Source organism: Mus musculus, chromosome 5 (assembly GCF_000001635.26).
Source record: "Mus musculus strain C57BL/6J chromosome 5, GRCm38.p6 C57BL/6J".
NCBI classification, from domain to species: domain Eukaryota; kingdom Metazoa; phylum Chordata; class Mammalia; order Rodentia; family Muridae; genus Mus; species Mus musculus.
The window spans coordinates 122,333,702-122,354,307 of NC_000071.6; the positions used below are offsets into that span (position 1 = coordinate 122,333,702).

Sequence of the window (20,606 nt, forward strand, 5' to 3'; positions counted from 1 at the left end):
AAATGTTTCACACTGCAGAAGAATTATCTCTCTTAGTCAAAGTACCAAATTATTTATCATTAGTACTCTATTTTTTTTTCTTTTTCTTTTCAAAACAAGTTTTCTCTGTGCAATTCTGGCAGTCCTGGAACTCACCCTATAGACCAGGCTGGCCTAGAACTCAGAAATCTGCCTGCCTCTGCCTCCCAAGTGCTGGGATTAAAAGTGTGCAACAACACTGACAGGGCCAAATTACTTATTTTTGCTTTTTTGAGGCAAGGTCTAGTAGTACTTGCTCACCTCAAACGCACTGTGTGGCCAAAGCTAGCCTTGAACTCCTGATCCTGCCACCTCAACCTCACACGTGCCAGGACTGCAGACATGTGCTACCACATTTGGCCAAATGACCAATTCTAAAGCACAATGCTATGACATCTTTCAGACTTTCAGGTTGAAAAATGTTGCTAATAAAGTTGAAAAAGTCCTGGGGTGTATGTATGTAACATCACCATCACCATGCTCCAAAGACTTTGTTATGCTAACAAAAGGGAAGAAACAAACCCAGAGTTCTCAGGACCTACTTTCCAGGAAAGTCAAAGTAGATGGCTAGAGGTGCGTGCATCACTTCTGAGAAGGTGAGGATCCCCTGCAGGGAGAGGAGCAGAAGGTGGCAATCGTCCCTTTAAAGGTACTAATGAAAATTCCACTCTCACACTGGTGTTTGCTTACCTTCAGTTCTTTAAAGCAAAATGTTATCTCGGTATCAAGTCCAACCTGAAAGAAGTCAAACTCTTCCGGGCCAAAAGACATCTCACTGTACACAGAGCTGGTCAAATCTGGTTGATGTAGGAAAATAAAGATTAAAACCGAGGCATGGGGCTGGTGAGATGGCTCAGTGGGTAAGAGCACCCGACTGCTCTTCCAAAGGTCCAAAGTTCAAATCCCAGCAACCACATGGTGGCTCACAACCACCCGTAATGAGATCTGATGCCCTCTTCTGGAGTGTCTGAAGACAGCTACAGTGTACTTACATATAATAAATAAATAAATCTTTAAAAAAAAAAAAAAAAAAAAAAAAAAAAACCGAGGCATGTGCTAACCAAGAGTGAATCATAGAGGGGAGTCTTTGTCCTGCCCTGAAGGTGGAGTTTAAAGGACACTCCACTCTTGAAGCTGGGTAGCTCTGTGACTGCGCTAATCAGCAGGAAAAGGCAAAGCAAGGCCACCACCTGTGCCAAACTAGTCTCAGCAGCCAGCTGGCACGCCCCAGATACTGCCTCCAGATCTTTGGGTGCTTCTAGCTCATCACTGCCTAACCACAGCAGGTGAGGCCCCAAGTGGCAACTATACCTCTGAGTCCCATCAGCCTGCAGAGTCCTGAGAGGTAGAAAGGACTGTCCCAGCTACGATGTTTTGGAATGGCTTGCTGTCAGCAATAAACAACAACCAGAATACCATGTGTCTTTTTACTTCATCTATTTTTGTCTGTCTGTCTGTCTGTCTCTATCCTATCTATCTATCTATCTATCTATCTATCTATCTATCTAAAGTTCTATCTATCTATCTCTATCTATTTATCTAAAGTACTTAGTGAGACAGGGTCTCATGTAGCCCAGATTAGCCTCAAAATGCTATGTGGCCAAAGGTGGCCTTGAATTCCTAATCCTCCTGTCTCAGCCTCCCAATTACTGAAATTACAGGTCTGGGTCATCACATATAGCCAAAGCTGACTAATTCTAAAAGAGAGTACTATATAGTTTACATATAAAATTAAGTTATACTTTTTGAGTGAACTATATATCCTATGCTGTTTTAAAATATTAAAAATTTAAATCCTCTCCAAATTTAAATAAAAAATTAATAAATTAAGCTGGGCATGGTGGCATACATGACTTTAATCCCAGCACTCAGGAGGCAGAGGCAGGTAGATCTCTGTGGATTCAAGCCCAGCCTGGTCTACAGAGTGAGTTCCAGGATACCCAGGACTGTTACAAAGAGAAACCCTGTTTTGGAAAATCAATAACTGATTAATTAATTAATCAATTAATTAAAAAGCATAAAAGAGATAGACTAAATTATAAAAGTGTGACTTAAAAGATAACTTAGGGCTCAAGACCAGCTTGGGCATCTCAGCCTCTGTCTCAAAGTAAAAGCTAAAAAGATGTCTAGAAGCTAGGCATGGTTGGTGAGTCACACTTACAACCCAGCACTGAGAAGCTGAGGCAAGAGGACTGCCGTCAGTTCAAGGCCAGTGAGCTACGCCACTCAGTGAGTTCTAAACTAGGCTGAGCCAATCCTAAAAAAGAGAGGGGTTGGGGGACCTGGAGACCCAGCAGCAGAGTGCTTGCCTACCTTGTGTGAGGCCTGGGTTCAAAACCCAGCACAGGAAAAAGGTGAAGGAGGAGGAAAACCACAGAAGTGAGGCATTGGTGACAAGCCACATTATCCTAGCGCTTGGGACGGTCAGTTGTTCAAGACGAGCCAGGTTACATAGACAGATTCCTCAGAATAAGTAAGAGGAGAGAAGAAAATGCCTACTGACAGTGCCAAGGGAGTGTTTGAAATTCACAGGTGTGACAAGGGCTGGCAGAGTAGTCAGATGACATTATCCCGGGGAAGAGGATGACATCATTGCAGGGAAGAGAGAGTCGGTTTTTTTGTTGTTGTTGTTTTGTTTGTTTGGTTTTTGGTTTTTGGAGACAGCCCTGGCTGTCCTGGAACTCACTTTAGCTGGCCTCGAACTCAGAAATCCGCCTGCCTCTGCCTCTGGAGTGCTGGGATTAAAGGCGTTCGCCACCACGCCCGGCTTGGGAAGAGAGAGTCTTAACAGACATGCATCCATGCTACATGATAACAACAGCTGTCTATGAAGCTGGACATCATTACATTTAGGAAGCAAATCAAACCGAGACTAGAAGCTAAGTCATAGCCATTAGGTTCCAAAAATAGACAAGAGCAAGGACTGTCAATGGAATAGAGAAACCCGGACCTTCATCACTGCTTGGAGGAAAAAAATGGTGGGAAACATCTGGCCATTTTCATAAGGCTAAATAGAAAGCTACAATATGACTCAGCACTTTCCCTCCCAAACCTATGTCCAAATGAAACATCTACACAAAAGGTTATGTACAGCCGCTCATAGCAGTGTGATTCATAAGAGTCATAAAGCGAGACAATCAAAAGATTCATCAGTGGTAAATGGATATAGAAAATGTAGCCATCTATGAGAAGGAATAAATCATGAAGAAAAATGAAATACAGGTAAAGACAACATAGAAAACCTGCTGCATGCAAGAGTGCAGGCACAAAAGGACAAGGTTCCAAGTTTGTATCTACAAAGTGTCCAGTCTGGGAAACTCACAGAGACAGAAAGTGGCTAAGTGGTCACCTGGGGCTTGGGCCAGGCAAACCGGAATAGTCTAGTTATAATGGTGCTTGTACACCCACAAGTGTACTTGAATGACTACATGAAGTGATCTGTTGTATATGTGAGTTATATGATAACATATTCAAGAGAATCCGAAGGCTCTGGCCCTGCTGTGAGGTCCACCCGTTGCAGTGGGCTCCTATACAGTGAGAATAGCCTTTCTGAGGCTCCACCTGACTTTATGCTTTCACTATCACTCACACTCTATGCACCACACTTCACCCACCACAAAAAAACAAAAACAAACAAACACACAAAACAACAACTGCACACAGGATAAATTAGGAACGCACTTGGCACCCGTCCTTTCGTGACGTATGTCCTTCCCACATCCCACCTTTCCTCGTCACCTAACACCAGCCTTTCCTGCTCCCTGTCTACATGTTATATTGTACCCATACATACATGTGTGTGTGTGTGTGTGTGTGTGTGTACTGTAGAATCTACACATGAGGGAGAGCGTGTGTCTGTTTCCTTGGGATTGGCTGACCTCTCAATATTATACAGTGCAAGTCCATCCATTTCCCTTCAAATGTTGATTTTTCTCTAGAGCTACATAACTTTCCATTTTATACATGTATCCTCCATGTCCTGATGAATGACTAAGTCTGTTCAGTTCTTGCTTTAGTGAATAAACACTTGGTGCAAGAATCTCTATAGTGGGGTCGCAGAGTCCTTTAGGCATATGGCCAGGAGTGAAGTAGCTGGGTCATGGTAATTCTAGTTTGTTTGTTTGGTTGGTTGGCTGGTTTTTTGAGACAGGGTTTCTTTGTGTAGCCCTGACTGTCCTAGAAATTGCTCTGTAGACCAGGCTGGCCTCAAACTTGGAGATTTGCCTGCCTCTGCCTCCCAAGTGCTGGGATTAAAGGTGTGCACCATCACTGTCTGGCTTATCTTTAATTTTTTGGGGGAACTTCCACTGGTCTCTAGATGGCCATACTGGTGTGCACTCCCACCAGCAGTGAATAAGGTTTCTCTTTTTCCACATCTTCTCTAACATTTGTTGTCAGTTCCTGATGATATTGCCTGTAACAATACATTTTTAAAAATAATAATTTGTATAGATGTTGGTGTTTTGAGCTTTTCATTACAAAGCTACTTTGGTTGGCTGGATGTGGTGGCCCAACCTTTGATCCCCAGCCCTTGGGAGGCAGAGCTGGTAGATCTCTGTGAGTTCAAGGATAGCCTGGTCTACTCAGAAAGTTCTAGGCAAGCCAGGCCTATATATTGAGACCTGTCTCAAAACAAAGAAACACAAAGACTGTTTGGTAAATGTCCGTAATATAGGGGGATAGGGGGTCTGGGGCGGGTGAGAAGCCTATTCATACAGAGAGGACTCCTTTCTTTTTTTTTTTTTTTTTTTTTTTTTTTTTTTTTTTTGGGTTTTTCAGACAGGGTTTCTCTGTGTAGCCCTGGCTGTCCTGGAACTCACTTTGTAGACCAGGCTGGCCTCAAACTCAGAAATCCGCCTGCCTCTGTCTCAAGAAGACTCCTTTTAACATGACTTAGTGCTGTGATGCTTCACCCAGGCTCCTGGGGCGTGCAGTCTCATGTGGAAGGTGCTTTAGGACTACCTCAACAAAAGGCTCATTCCACAGCTAGTGTGGTAGCAGAGAAACTCAGTAACAAATGAAGTGTGACCCAGGGAGGCCACATGGCTTCTCACTGCTTCCATTACTCATGTCGGTAACTACACCTACCTCACAGTCTGGTTTAGAAGACATGTGATCCCTGAGGTAAATACAACAGTGACGACTTCACAGTAAGCTCTTCATCCACTGGCTTTTCACCTTCAATGCCACAGCTCCTGACTTAGCACATGGCTCAGCAGCAGAACGCCCAGCTAGTGTGCATGCGCAGAGGCATGGCCAGGCGAGAAGCCCATTAACAGTTCTGCAGTACAGCAAGATAAAGGAGCACACGGCTCCTTTCCTTCCACTACGTTTCCCAAAGTCACGAGGAATGGAAGATCCCTGGTGCAGGCACTGCACTGAGCAAGGTGGGCCCATAGGGGTCCTCTTTCCAGGTCTTGTCACCAAAATTCTCTTCCAAACAATCTTGGGCGAGGGGAGGGGTGGGGGGGGGGCTGATGTAGACTTCGGGAGTATCCATCCACATGTTGCCCCGTGTGCTTACCGTTTGGGATACTGTAAAGTTCTAGCTCCAAGGCACTTTCCTGTTCACATGTAGTCTCAGTTAGATTGCTGGCCTCTTAGAGCAGTAAATGGTGAGACACAGACCTTGAAACCTTAACCCAAGCTGGACATATTAGAGAGAGCCTGCAATCCCTGCTACTTGGGAGGCTGAGGCAGAAGTTTGAGTTCTAAGCCAATCTGAGCTAGTTAGGAGGAAGAGCAACGGGAAGTCAGTCCTGACATGAAAAAAAAATTTTTTTTTCAATAACCACTCTTCATTTTAAAGTAACCTGAGACTCAAAGCCATACACTTTAACTGTGAATTGTCTGAATCTCCCAGACCTGTCCATCCATTTCACTTCTTTTCTACATCTAGCTGCTGCTCAGACGGCAGCTGCCATTACACCAGTGACAGTACCTGTGTGGAGCCAGGAAGAAGCAGGAAGCCCATCCCATCCCATCCCATCCCAAGGCAGGCATCATCCTTACCCAGCAATTCCCCACTCAAACTCTTGAGGCAAAAGTTCCCTGGAGTAACAGAGAAGGTGACTTCCTCTTGATTTGATGTCAGAAGAGCAATGGCCTCAGTCAGCAGTCTGTAAAACGGTGACAAAAGTATTACTATTATTTGAAACACAGCTAAGACCTTACTGGTAGTCAAGTCTTGAATCTGGAAATAAACAGGCCTGTTTATTATTTAGGAGACTTCCTTCAAAGGTCTACCTTCCTTCTTATTGTGAGTATTTTTAAATTGTACCTTCCTTTGTAGGCCAGCTGAGAGAGCTTAAAAATCCAGGGCATGTGATATGTCAGTACTACCTTGGGAAAGAACGCAGCGGCTGCAGTATGAGCAGAGGAAAAAGATGGCCCCTTCCACTGGCTTCATGCCATTAGGGAGACAGTAGAAGATGGAGCTGCTCAAATACAGCTGAGATGAACTAAGCCAGTCACCCATGTGGTGGTTTGAACTGACACGGTTTCTCTAAGTCTTGGGTGTCTGACTACTTGGTCCCCAGTTGAAGGAACTGTTTGGGAAGGATTAGAAGGTGTGGTCTTGGAGGAGGAGGTGTGACACTGGGTATGGGCTATGAGGTTTCAAAAGACAGGTGCTATAGGCACTTAGTTCTCTCTGCCTCCTACGTGAAGTTCTGATATATGAGATCTCAGCTGTTCCTGAGGCCACAGAGGACTCTAACCCTCTGAAATTGAGAGCCCAATTAAACTTCTACCTATGTTTGTGCAGGAATAGAAACCTTGACTAAGACAGATTGGTGACAGCTATCAGAGCACTCAGGAGCTTAAAGTTTATCAGCCTGTGACCCACTAACTCCGTTTTATGACTCTGTTGGGCACACTGTACCAGAGCCTGGTACACTATCTGAACAGTTTGTCACTTCTACCTCCTGGCTGTCCTGGAACTTGGCTCATTGTGTTGACAACCCTAGCTTGGAACTCACAGAGATCTGTTTCTGCCTCCTGAGTGCTGGGATTCAAGCTGTGAGCCACTATGCCCAGCACAGCTTTCTTTGATAAACTGCTCGTCATTGTGTTTTGTCCCAACAACTGCAAAGTAACGAATCTGCCTAACAGGTAGATGTTCTCACACCACCTATGGCTAGACTATCTAATTAATACCTCTCACTTCAAGGTTCTCCTGACGTCCAAATACCCTATTATTATAGATCCCCTTGGGATGTTTTCTTTTCTTTTCTCTGAGACAAGGCCTCCTCATTCTGTAGCCTAGAGTGGTCTGGAACTCAAGGTAATCCTCTTGCCTCAGCCTCCAGAGAGGATTGCAGGGGAGAGCGACCGTGCCTGGTTTATCCCTGCTCCCTGTGGAATAACAAATGCATTTATGGAGAACGCAAGGTGAGACCCACAGGCTTGAGGATGGCCTTTTGCTCTCCTAGTGACCACGCTATTGAGCACCTTCCTGTGCACTCTGTGCACGCTCAGGTCTTCTCTGCCCATTTCTAGTTGGATTGCTGGAGAGACAGCTCAGCACTTAAGAGCACTGCCTGACCTTGTAGAGGCCCCAAGTCCCAGTCCTAACATCCACATCCCTGCTCACAGCCCTCTGTAACTCCAGTTCCAGGAGATCAATACCCTCTTCTGCCCTCTGAGGGCAGGCATGCACATGGTGTATAGACATACACATGGGCAAAACATCTCTTTATATAAAAATACAATGTTTTAAATTAAAATAAAATAAATTGCTTTATAACAAAACAAATAGAAACTGCAAAGTTCTGTTGTCCTCTCGAACTTGAGGTGTTGTGGGATAAAAATGATGTTCTTAGAATTTATGCAGTCTCAGTTGTCAGCCTGATGCTAGACATTAGTTAACAGGGTATCTTTATGCCAGAATGCCAGGAGCAACTATCAGTTCAGCCGGGGGCTCTCCCTTGTTCCAAGTGGAGGTGTGATATGCCTGTTCTGAGCCGGAGCCTCGCTCTGTAGCCAGGCTGGACCTGAGCTCATGCTCCTTTTGCCTCAGCCTGCCCTGTACTGGGGCTCTAAGCACCTTCTTCTTTTGTGTTTATAGAAATACAACCTAGAGAGACTTGCACACGTCAAGCTTTTCTCTATCACTTTGTTACACCCCAGACAGCATGATACCAAATGAACTTGATTTTAAAAAGCAACATGAATGTGCAAGTCAAAGGAGAAGAAAATTGCCAGTCATGATGTACACACCTATAGTCCTAACACTGGGTGCAGAAGCAGGAGGCCATTTAGGTTCAAGGCTCACTTCAGGTGTGAGCACGCGCTGTGAGTAGATATATAATCTCCAGGCTAGGAAGAATGAAAAAGCCACCATTTTACCTGTGAGGTTGTCAGCATTTGTAAAGATTTATAATGTCCTCTATTTGGAAAGACTCTGCACTGGGCAGAGTGTGAAGTGACAAACTGTTCAGATAGTGTACTGGCTAGTTTTGTGTCAACTTGACACAGCTGGGTTATCACAGAGAAAGGAGCTTCAGTTGGGGAAATGCCTCCATGAGATCCAGCTGTGGGGCATTTTCTCAATTAGAGATCAAGGGGGGAGGGCCTCTTGTGGGTGGGGCCATCCTTGGGCTGGTAGTTCTTGGGTTCTATAAGAGAGCAGGCTGAGCAAGCCAGGAAAGCAAGCCAGTAAGAGACATCCCTCCATGGCCTCTGCATCAGCTTCTGCTTCCTGACCTGCTTGAGTTCCAGTCCTGACTTCCTTTGGTGATGAACAGCAGTGTGGAAGTGTAAGCTTCTTGGTCATGTTTGTGCAGGAATAGAAACCTTGACTAAGACAGATTGGTGACAGCTATCAGAACACTCGGGAGTTTAAAGTTTATCAGCCTGTGACCCACTAACTCCATTTTATGACTCTGTTGGGCACCCTGTACCAGAGCCCTAACGACCCTCTCCTCCCTGTCCTTGGTCCCTAATCCCTTCTCCGGAGTGTGAGTTGGAGTTAAAGTCTTTCAGACAAAAAATTGCAGGAGCTGTGGGGTAGCAGTTCTGACAGGAGAGTGTAGAAGGCCTGAGGCCTCTGTCTTGGGAGCCCTCTCCCATCATTATCTAGCATTTGTGAGGACTTTCAGTAGCAATCTGCACAATTGGAATGGGTTTTCCTGAGCTTCCAGCAGCCATACCTGTGAGCAGAGGTGCCTCCCCATGGTGACACTGTAGTCCTAGTGGCACTACTCAAACTCAGGAGAGACCCTGATCCAGGAACATCCATCCACATGAGACCCAGCTATTTCAACAGATTAATAAATGCTTGACTTGTGAAGGCTCTACATTTGGGGAAACTTTGTTCCACGGGAATAGATAACAGATACTAATCTGTGTACCATACAGTATTGTTTCTGACATCCAAAAAAGAGGAAGCTATCTAAATTTCCCTTGTAAGGGCATCAGTAGGAAACTGTAGCTCAGACACACAATGTAAAGAAAACAGCAACTACTCAAAATAAGACTGATTTAAGTGAACTGATATAGAGTTCCTCACAATAGCTTAAGTTTCATAGGCAAGGCTAGGGTCAGAGAGATGGCTCAGCAGGTCAAGGCATTTGCTTGCCAAACCCGCTGGCCTGAGTGCCATCCATCCATCCATCCCCAGAACCCCTGAGGTAGAAGGAAAGACCTGACTCCTGCTTGTCATCCTCTGATCTCCATGCATGCGCAGTGGCACATGCATTCACACACAACTTGGGGGTGCTGGGGAGAAGTGTGCTGTAAGGAGAGGCACCAGATTGTTAACAGAGCTACCCTGCCACGTGAGCTACAGACATGGCAGAGGAGCCAGGTTCAAGTGCGAGTGGATGAGTGGACGTGCTTCAGGGAAAAGGGATTCCTTTTGTAATTTAAAAGAGCAGTAAGATAGAATAGGCTTTGCTCCAGAGTCATGCTAATTAACAGCCAATGCTGCAACTGAACTGAAAGAGCTCCTTTCTAGGACAATATTGCTCAGTCCATTTCCTAGAAAACAATAGAATAAGACAATCAATTTGCATAAAAATGTTCCAATGTCCTCAGGCTGCGAGTCCTAGGGCCTGTGTGAAGTTGTCTAGACGTGAAGTCTCACAACCGAGTTTCCTCTTTGGCTGGATTGAAGTGTGAAGCCTTGGGTGGTGTATTTCAGAGCTCTTGGCTAATAATTTGCTGCCTTTAAGCAGCTTGTCACCTGTCTTTCTAGAGTTTCCTCCTGACAATGTCAGTGATTGTTCTAAATCACGTGTTAGCCTTTTTAAAAAGCATAACTGGCTAGGAAGCTCTAGGAGGAAGTGGGAGTAAGACAGGGTGGTGAGTGTGGCCAAAGTGCAATGTACTCAGTGTGAAATGTCACACAGAACCCCAGCATTTTGTGTGCCGCCTTAAAAATAATCTTAAAAAGGAAAGACAAGCTCTGGGGTAAATTGTTCGGTGCACAAGCACGTTGTGTTCCGAAGAGAAAGAGGCATCAGGAGACCCTTTACCTTGGTTTAATCATCAGGATATTCGCACACAGACTCTTTTCGAAGATAATTTTCAAGGGCTGGCTGTCTTGGAAATACACATTGTGAGTTCTTTTAATACCTTAAAGAGAACAAAGCAAGCTCTTAATAACTATAAGTGCAAAATGAGCAGGCTTTAAAAGCCTGCCTTTCACAGCTAATTTAAAGCAATAAAATTAAAGTAATGTTTCCTGTGTGGCAGGTGCATACAACCTGCAGTGGAATGTGGCCCTAATCATGAAACGCGTTGTCGCCCCCTGGTGGACAAGGAGCAACATATCACATCTCAGCAAATTAGACCGGTCTCACCCAGCCCAGTGGTCTCAAACTTGATAGCTTAGAATAACTTTGAACTCCTGAAGCTCCGGCCTCTATTACAGGCATGCACCATCATGCTCAAGTACTAGAGGTCAAGCCCAGGACTTCTCCCATGATAAGCAAGCACTCTGAAAACTTAGGTCTAGCCCCTGAAAAGAAACGCATGTGAAACTGTAACTGGTACGACAGGTCATCAATCTACAAGGCTCTTTTTGAATATTTGATTCTGGACTAGTCTTTCTTTATAGGACTTCTAGCAGTTAGGCCTCTAAATCTGGTCAGTGATTTCTTTTTACTGTAGGAGAAATAGCAATATGGGTCAAGAGTTCCTGTCCTAAATGCTTGGCATTTCGGGGGCTGGAGAACTGGGTCAATATGACTATTGCCTTTATTTATGTATGTGCACTGCATGTCTATCTGTGCACTATATGTGTGCTTGGTGCTCTCAGAGGCCAGAAGAGGGTTCTAGATCCCGGGAACTGGTGTTCCCATCAGTTGTAAGCTCTGTGAGGACAAAAGAGATGGCTCAGACCATCTTGCCACCAAGACTGATGACTTTAGTTTGAACCACACCACACACCCGCACAGGCATGCACACACACACATTTTTTTTTTTAGTTTAAAAATTCTTTAAAAACTGCCAGACATGGTGGCACACACACCTTTAACCCCAGCACTCAGGAAGCAGAGGCAAGCAGATCTCTGTGAGTTCAAGGTCAGCCTGGTCTACAGAGTGAGGTCTAGTGCCAGCCAGAGTTAATCAGACCTGGTCTTAAATAAAACTTGACACATTTCTCAGGTTATATGTTTGGTGAGATTGTTTGCTGTTTTGTTTTACTGAACAACAAGGACTGGCTGACTGCCAGATGTGGCTAGAAACTTATTATGTAGACCAGGCTGGTCTCAAGCATTAGTAAATCTGCGTTTGCTTATGAGTGCTGAGTGTGAACTACCAAACCCAATAATTATTAACTTAATAAATATGCACATTTATGTATCATCAAATTTTGTTCATTTGGCTGTATAGCAAACCACTCTGAAATTGAGTTCCTTGGAACAGCAAACACCTGTCATTTCTCATTATTTTACTGAGTGGTTCTTGAAGTCTAACGTAGGCTTAGCTGTGGGGGATCATCTGAGGTGAGTTCATTGTCTGTCTGGGACCTCAGTGGGAGCAAGAAGGGTGGCTGAGGCCATAGAGTCTGCACCCAGAAGTCTATCCCTGGCTTCTTCTCTGACTGGTAGAGAAGTTCTGAGGCAGTGTTGACAATGACACTTGGGAGGCCCAGGCGAGGAACCTAGGCAAATCACTGCTGGTATCAAAATCAGACCATGGTAAGCTGGAGCTGGAGAGGCAGCTCCATCATTAAAAGCAGTGGCTGGTCTCCCAGACGACCTGGGTTGAATCCACATGATGCCAACAATAATCACTGGTAATTCTAGTTCCAGATGGCCCGATGCCCTCTTCTGGTCTCCTCAAGCATTGCAAAAATATATGGTACACAGATACGTAAGCAACACACCCATATACATTAAAACAAATCAAGAACAACAGAAAACCACACTGAGATTCAAAGTGGAGGGGCAGATTCCAACTTTTGAAGTCAGGGGCTATATATATATATATATATATATATATATATATATATATATATATATATGGCAACTTTTGATGGCGACCACAGAGGGACAGTTTTAAGGTCTTGAACTAGCGATACAGGAGAAACTGGCATGGTAAACTGAGGTCATAAAGGATTAGGAAGCTTGTTTAGGAAATACTAAGTTACACAATGTAGAATTTAGTTAAAGCAGTGCTCAAGGATGATCATGCTCTGTAGAAACTGCAGGGAAGAAATAGTTGTCCTGGAACATAACTGAAGTGTAGGTTTTGATGAGTATTTGTTTCTGTTAAGATGTATTCATTAAGATTGCCTCCAATTAGACCCTATGCCCATAACAAAAGAAGACATTCCTAGTACACAGCTGGCCATTAGACTCGTTCCCATAGAAGAGCATGCTTCTCTAGTGCAGTTCAAAGTGGGCAGCAGCAGACCAGGGCTGCCATTAAGTCCTGACCCTTCATTAAATCCATGTTCTCTTAGCAGAAATAGCACAATTCTTCCCAGTCAGGCAGGATGGCCTTGGTTAACTACGGCTCTGGAAGGGCAGCCCTGGTTTGCTCCAGGAAAACTATGACAATATTTTACATTGTAAATCTAAGTCTCTCCATTTGTTCAAATAGCTACGGGAGACATGTTTATTGTACAAAGTGTAACTTGGGACCATGAAACTACCTAAGCTGATGGGATTTTGTTCAGGGCACGCTCCCTTTTGTAGATCAGCCAGAACCGGTTGCCTGCGGATTGAGCACTGACCTGATTTCTCACTGGGGAGGTAAGTTAAACCTGTGACACTAGGAGAGAGCAAATCAGACAAAATCTGTGTTCTTAGACCTTTGTTACTTAAACCTTATTTGTATGTATGTATGTATGTGCATGTATGTATGTATGTATATATTTATGTATGTAAGTGCATGCCCAAGGAGGTTAGAAGAGGGTGTTAGATGCCCCAGAGCTGCTCTAACAGGCGCTTGTGCTGCCCAGTGTAGGTGCAGGAATATGAACTCTGGTCCACTAAAAACACAGCCAATGTTCATCTCTCCAGCCACAAAATTTTCTTCAGTATTTGTTTTTGTTTTGTATGGGGGGATCCATATGCTATGGCATGTGTATGGAGGTCGAATGATAACTTTTGGAGTCGCTTCACTCCTTCCCCCATGTAGTTCCAGGGATTGAACTCAGGTCATCACACTTGGCAGCAAGAACTTTAATTCTAAGCCATCTTACTGGCCCTTCATACCTTATGAAACAGACAGGATTTTCTGCTGATGTTTTGTTTTCCCTGTAAAACAATAGGCTGTGGAGCTGAACATACATACTAGGGAGCATGCTATATATAGCTCTTGGTCCCTGGACAAGGATATAGGGCATTTGGAGGTCACTGGCCTGTCTCTGGGTAAATGAGAAGGTATTTCAGAGTTTTGAACTCTGGGGTGATCTAATCAGTCACTTGGCTTTTTCTCTGTGTGTGACAGGCTTTTGATATTTAGCCTTGGCTTCGCTAGTACTATGTAGGCCAGGCTAGCCTCAAACTTAAATCCTGTGCTTCAGCCTTTTGCGGGCTAGGTGTGTGTTCCACCACTACACTCAACAGTATGACTTTTTTTTTTTTTTTTTTTTTTGAGACAAGGCCTCATTATGTAGCCCTGACTATCCTGTAACTGGAACTCATTATGTAGATCAGGCTAACCTCCATCTCACAGAGTACCACCTGCCTCTGCCTCCTGAGAGCTGGCATTAAAGACACCACGCCTCATCTGACCTATTTTAAAGGAATCACTGGGGCGGCCGTTTTGGGAAAACAGTAAGCTCAAAAGTTGTCAAATGTCTGTTATAAAAATAAATCTTGGGGGTTGGAGAGATGGCTCAGTGAGTAAGAGCACTAACTGCTCTTCCCAAGGTCCTGAGTTCAAATCCCAGCAACCACATGGTGGCTCACAACCATCCGTAATGAGATCTGACTGACTCCGTCTTCTCGAGTGTCTGAAGACACAGTTACAGTGTACTCAGATATAATAAATAAATACATCTTTAAAAAAATATATGTATATATCCGTGTCACTTGTGTGGGCTGAGTCATGGTACACATGGGGAAGCAGCTGCAGTTAGTTATAGTTGTTGGGAGATGTGCTTTAGGTTCAGCCACACAAAGTTCAGAACATCTCTCAGTGGCTTCAGAGAACTCTTGAGACCCGAAACAGTCGAAACAGTTAAACTTAGGATTTGCCATTATTACACAGTTACTATATCTGTGGAGCTGTGCTTTCAAAGGCAGGGACACCGTCAAAAGTAGTGGTTATTCAGTGTTTGTTGTTGTTTTAACCAATTTGAAATCATTAGCACACCTATAAGTTACCTTGCAACAAAAACCTCAGCAACTCCAGCCTCCACTTTCCTGAATGCACGTGCATGAATCAGAGCTTCACTCTCTCCAGACCCACAGAACCCTTCCAGAAGCCCCTCTCTGTGCAGGCCTGTCTCTCGAGCTAGCACAGAACTTATGTGAAGAGCATAGTTCTCAGGGACTCTGCAGAATTTGTGCTGAGCAACTCTGTGGGCAGTGCAGAAGGAAAACAAAGCGTTGGGCAGAGCATCAACAGGTGGACAGAATCTTTATTCCTTTCAGATGTCTGCCAATTGCCCTTCTGCACACTGTCTATGGTTTGAGTCAAGGTGACTAGTTTATTGTGGCAGCTCAGGTCTGGGCAATTATTTTCTACTAGCAGAAGAACTAAACTGACGTCACTAACTCTTAATTTCCCCCCAAAGTTCCAATCTGTACTTCCAGCAGTCAACTGAGTTGAGCATCTCCCACAGTCCTGCCTTTGGTCCTCCCTCCCATCCACTCCAGGACTCCATGGCATAAACCTTACAGTAGAAAGTAGTCCAGATATGGCAATTAGCCAAACGGATGACAACACTGCCCCTAGGCGACCAGGTAGAGTCCAGGTTGGTCCAGGTTGGTCTAGTCACAGCAGAGCCAAGCATTGTCAAGGGATGTACAAGGTACATTTTAGGAAGCTCTTGGTAGTACTGACACTGTGTGCTGTGAACCAAACCCGGTGAGTGAAAAGAAAGAAAAAGACAATGAGAGAAGAAGGACGGAATGGAGGAAAGAAGGGAGGGAGAAGAAAGGGAGAGAGGGAGGGAGGGAGGGAGGGAGGGAGGGAGGGAGGGAGGGAGGGAGGGAAGGACAAGAAGGAAGAAGAGAAAGGAGAAGAAAAGGAGGGATGAGAGGAGGAGCAAGGAGAGGAGGAGGGATGGAGAAAAGGAAGAAAAGAAGAAGGAAGGAGGAGGAAGGAGAAAAAGAAGAGGGGAGAGAAGGCATGAGAAACAGAAGCAGCAGCAGCAGCTGGGGCAGGCTGGACTGAACCGTGCCTGTAGTGGAACTTGGAACTTTCACCCTGACCTGAGCCAGTGGTATTGGGCTGAACTGTCTGATTGCCCCTTCTGTTCTCTGTAAAGGCGTTCTTAAAGCACTCTGCATAATAAAAGCACTCTTCAAAAACTATCTTAAATGGATTCATCACCAATATTTTTGTTTCAGTTTTTGCTTTTGCTTCAAGACAAACTCATGTATTTCAGGTTGGCCCGTAGTAGTTTGAGAATAACCTTGGACTGCTGATCCCCCTGCCTCTAACCTGCTCAAGGGCTGGGGTCACAGACACACCCCATTGAGCCCAGTACAGAAATATTTCCTGCGAATAGTGATAACAGAGCCATGTTGGAGATGATGCGGATACTGAAGAGTTGGCTCTCAGAAATCCACCTGAGGTCCTGGCTGATGAGCACTCCCTCTGCAACAGGCTCCGGACCCAGGCCTGTCCCCTGTATGACCTCACTTTCTCCCCACGGTGGCCTGTGGCATGAGGGCAAAGCCACTCCCAGTGTACACAGCGAAAGGGAAGGCTCCCAGAGCTTATGTTCTTCCACAAAGCTAACAGGCCATGGAATAGAACTCACAGTTACATTTTGTGACAGTCAGCCTTGCTGTCTTTTTAAGTATGCTCCTCACATGGTTTCCTATTACATAGATTTAGATTCAAAGAAGGGAGAAATAATGCTACACCATTTGTATTTATAGAGTAAAATTTCACTGAAGTAAAAATATATTATTAAGATAAGCGTAAGTCAAAATGAAGAAATATGATTCTAACAGTTGTATGGAAGTGAATGGAAGGCTACCGCCTTCCAGAAGAGCATTCCTGAACACGGAAGAGTTGGACCAATGATACAAGTATGAATTGATTTCTCTGAGCCAGGATTCCACTCCATAGGTGAGAGCCTAAAACTAGCTATATTGCCGGGCAGTAGTGGCACATGCCTTTAATCCCAGCACTTGGCAGGCAGATTTCTGAGTTTGAGGCCAGCCTGGTCTATAGAGCGAGTTCTAGGACAGCCAAGGCTACACAGAGAATCCCTGTCTAGAGAAAAACAAAAACAAAAACAAACTAGCTATATTGCTACACTGGCCTGGAACTCATGACCTGATTGTCTCAGCCACTTTTGAGTGCTAGGTTCAGAGATGTGTGGCCTTGTGTCCAGCTAGAAAAACAAATTCATGTTCAACTGAACATATATGTAGGGAGCATGTGTCCTGTGTGTGTGTGTGTGAGAGACATAAGGCCAGAGGTCAACCTCAGATGTCATTTCCGAGTCTGTCTTCCATCTGGACCCCCTTCTTCATTAAGAGGCACCTCTCACTGCTCTGAAGCTCATCAGGTAGTCTAGGCTATGGGGACAGTGAGTCCCAGGGACCTGCCTTCTTCTCTGCCTCTGCAGCACTGGATCTACCAGCATTTGTCACCATACCTACATTTCTTTTAAAAACATGGTCCTGATCATGATGTCAGATCATTTGCTTGCAAGGCTGACTGATCCACCTCCCTGGTTGGACGTTTTAAAAAGCTGTTTTGTTTTGCATGCAGACGAGCTTGTGCCTTTTAGTCCTGAGGAGATAACCTCGGCCACTTTGCTTACACTACACCTGCAAAGACAGGTGTCACACCTGCCACACTGCATTCCTGCACAGAACCCACTCCGAAGTCGTCTGCAGACTGTACGCACAAAGACACTAAGAAACACACCACTTTCTGCTGCACCTACCATGCTTGCCGAAGAACTGAATGACGACTCTGCATTTATCCGCTCTGGCGACTACTGTGCACTTCTCCACACTTCTTTCAAGGTAATTCAGACATCTAAAGATTGGCAGAACTGACTGCAATACAAACACATCGTAAACATTAAACACATACTTACTATGGCTACCCCATTAACTTTAAAAAGCCCAACAGATGAACGTCTGTATATTCATAAATGGCATAGAAATGATTAAGTATAGTACAGCTGTTAAGCCCTACAAAAGGAGTATTCCTCCCATATAAGAGAAAATCAACTGTTTTTACCTTTATTGCCAATTTGCAATTTAAATTCAGTGGTAAGTCAGTATCACTCATCGTGGCAAAGGGTGACCACTGATAATGTTGAAAAAACATAGATGAAAACAGGACGTAGCCATACGTGGAATGACAAGAATTCACAGATCTCAGAGCAAGCTGGAAAGGAATAAGTGAGCTATTTCAGAGAAGACCGACTTCTATCCTGAGTCAATCCTGCTGTGACCATAATGCCACAAATACATTCAAATAAAACCGTGCGCACTGAACTTGCACATGGTACCTACAGATGTGTATATATCTATATTGAACATACACATACAAAATCTATACTCTCAAGCTCTGATACCGTAAAACTGTCAGTGTCCACAGTGACCACAACGTTAATGCATGAAGTGTGGGAAGTGACAGAAAAGCCCTAAGTGACTGACCTCATACCTTGCCTGGGGGGAGAAGCTATAACTTAACGCAGCAGCCATTCTGGGAATGCATGCTTATAAACTGTCAGGTTTTGGAATTTTTATGTGCTCTCGATTTTACCCACCACACTTCACTTGGACTTAGCACTTTTAAAACATCTTCTCTTGCTTTAATATATGAACCAGTCACTTAACATTCTTTTAAATTTAATTTATCTTGGCATGTAAAATAGGTTTCCCGTAGTTCAAACTGGTCTCACACTTGATATATAGCTGGCTGAGCTCTGCCTCCCTGGCACTGGGAATATAGGCCTGTGCCATCACACCTGGTTTGTTTTGTGTTGTTGTCGTTGTTTTTCGTTTGTCTGTTTGTGTTTCTTGACCCGTAGGGGAGGGTTTGAGACAGAGTTTCTCTGTGTGGCTTTGGCGTCCTGGAACTTACTCTGTGGACCAGGTTGGCCTTAAACTCAAAGAAACCCCACTGCCTCTTCCTCCCAAGTGCTGGGATTTGAGGCACACCTGGCTTTTTTTTTTTTTGGTTTGGTTTTCGACACAGCAGGCCTTTTAACTTACACCTTTCTCGGATGGGTCTAGCCACAGCTCATCGCTCACTCGTGATAGCGTTTGTACTGCTTTCCCAAATACTATGGAGGAAAAGAAAGGTGCGTTCACATTCTTCCCAAGCAGTGAAGACAAACCACAAGACTACTCTTGTATGCACAGGACTCAAGTGAAAACCAGAAAGGACGGTGGGATCCACTGAACAACTTAGTCATGCCTGTCAAATGCAAGTGATTCTTCTGTTGCGTGTTAGCGCCCTGTGGGTCAGACTGCCTGAGATGGAAATAGGGGATTTTAGTTTTACAGAGACAAGACTACTCCTCAATCAAAACACTAGTTATCCAAAATTGTTGGCAAACTTCATCCTTCCGAAACTTCAAGGCCTTTTCCGACTAACCCATTTCATCCTGGCTCTACTAATTGCTCTACGCTTGATCTTGGGCTAAAGGCTGGAAACTAAGTGGTTAGCACTTGCATCCATTCATGGGCTATCCATACGACAACAGCATTGAGCATCTTGGCTTCCAACATGCTAGGCTAGGTTAACATGTTGTTAGACTATAACGATCTCAACTTTGATGCTGTGTCAAGCCTTAGCAAAGTGCATCACTATGAGAGGAGGCACCATGACAGGAATTCACCACACGGTGTCCTAATTGTATGTGATGCCACAGAGCTGGAAACAGTGGTTTGAAATCCTTTTTTCCTGAATATGTCCGAACAATTTCCCGTTAAGTGATTACACTGAACTTTTTGGTCAAGATACACCTGGGAGTTAAACTACTCAGCCGATCCACACAGCGTTTTATAGACTAATTTACATTAGGAAATGCCGTATACCCTTACCTACATACACAGTAAGACTTCAATAAATATGCATCGACATAAAATTCAACATTATTTCTCCTGCAAGCCAATTTCCGTGCTAATGCTCTCATTCATTTTGAGTTCTCCCAACCTCTGAAGGGGGATGGTACACTGGCCCTTCTTTGGTCTGTCTACACACAAACCCGGTCCCCAGCCCAAGCATCCCACCCCCCTTATAAGGCTATGTATTATACAGTTCTCCACACAGTCTTTCTAATTTCTGATCTCACTACATGGACTTTTTATTTAGCCCATGCTTCTAACAACCTCTATCAACGAAGGGGCTAATATTAGTCTCATTTTTCGACTGAGGGACAGAGAGGATTGTTCGAGATTATATATTAAAACAAAAACAAAACCCAACAACAATAAAAAAAATGTCTCCGGCAGAATGTCGAATAAAGCAGCAGGTTGGTTTTCCCACAGCTCAAAAATACTTTTGCTGGTCAAGTATTATTTCCCCCCTTGAATTCTCTCCACATCAGCCCTCCTCAATCCGAGTTTAAGGCCCAATGGCACAATTCTTTTCTCGGTCACCGAATTAAACCCTGGACATAAATCAAATGGAACGGGGCTGGCATGCTCTTCGAAGCCCAGCATGGCCCTCGCGAGGCGCGCTATGGCAGCTTCAGTCGTGGCGAAGAATGGCGGAGGAGGCCGAAGAAGACGATGGATAAACCCTGCACGAGGCGTTAGACTTTTCCCTCTTCTAAGTAGCAAAGCAAGAATGGCCGCTCCACCTTTCACCTGGCCGCCCGTCATCCCGCACTTCAGCATGGCTACGGGCAGAGCAGGCATGGAGGGCGCAAGCGCGCCAGCCGCGGGTGCCCGGATGTTGCCCCCGCACTTTCCGCGAGCTCAGCCTTTCCTTTGCCCCGCCCACGAGCGATTTCTTGCAGCGCCGGGTTT

The 20,606-nt window shown here is 44.7% G+C and overlaps 1 protein-coding gene across 11 annotated transcripts in view; it reads right to left on the reverse strand.

The window, feature by feature from the left end:
- Rad9b (RAD9 checkpoint clamp component B) overlaps positions 1-20,569 on the reverse strand; it is a 31,048-nt gene extending 10,479 nt beyond the window's left edge. For 4 of the 11 annotated variants that reach the window (XR_387562.4, XR_001784684.2, XM_006530306.4 and 1 more), the window contains exons 1-8: positions 20,438-20,567; positions 18,843-18,913; positions 17,860-18,009; positions 17,558-17,672; positions 10,497-10,596; positions 6,031-6,137; positions 709-815; positions 561-625 (exon numbers count right to left, since the gene is read on the reverse strand). Coding sequence is in view for 7 of the 11 variants with exons in the window: in XM_006530306.4 (XP_006530369.1) it covers positions 561-625; positions 709-815; positions 6,031-6,137; positions 10,497-10,596; positions 17,558-17,672; positions 17,860-18,009; positions 18,843-18,913; positions 20,438-20,495 (773 nt within the window). In the remaining 4 variants the exon portion in view is untranslated. Of the gene's footprint in view, positions 1-560; positions 626-708; positions 816-6,030; positions 6,138-10,496; positions 10,597-17,557; positions 17,673-17,859; positions 18,010-18,842; positions 18,914-20,437 lie in introns of all 11 variants that reach the window. The other 7 variants (XR_003955635.1, XR_001784685.2, XM_017320869.2 and 4 more) reach the window with 4 other exon arrangements.
- Between the last annotated feature and the right edge of the window lie 37 nt (positions 20,570-20,606).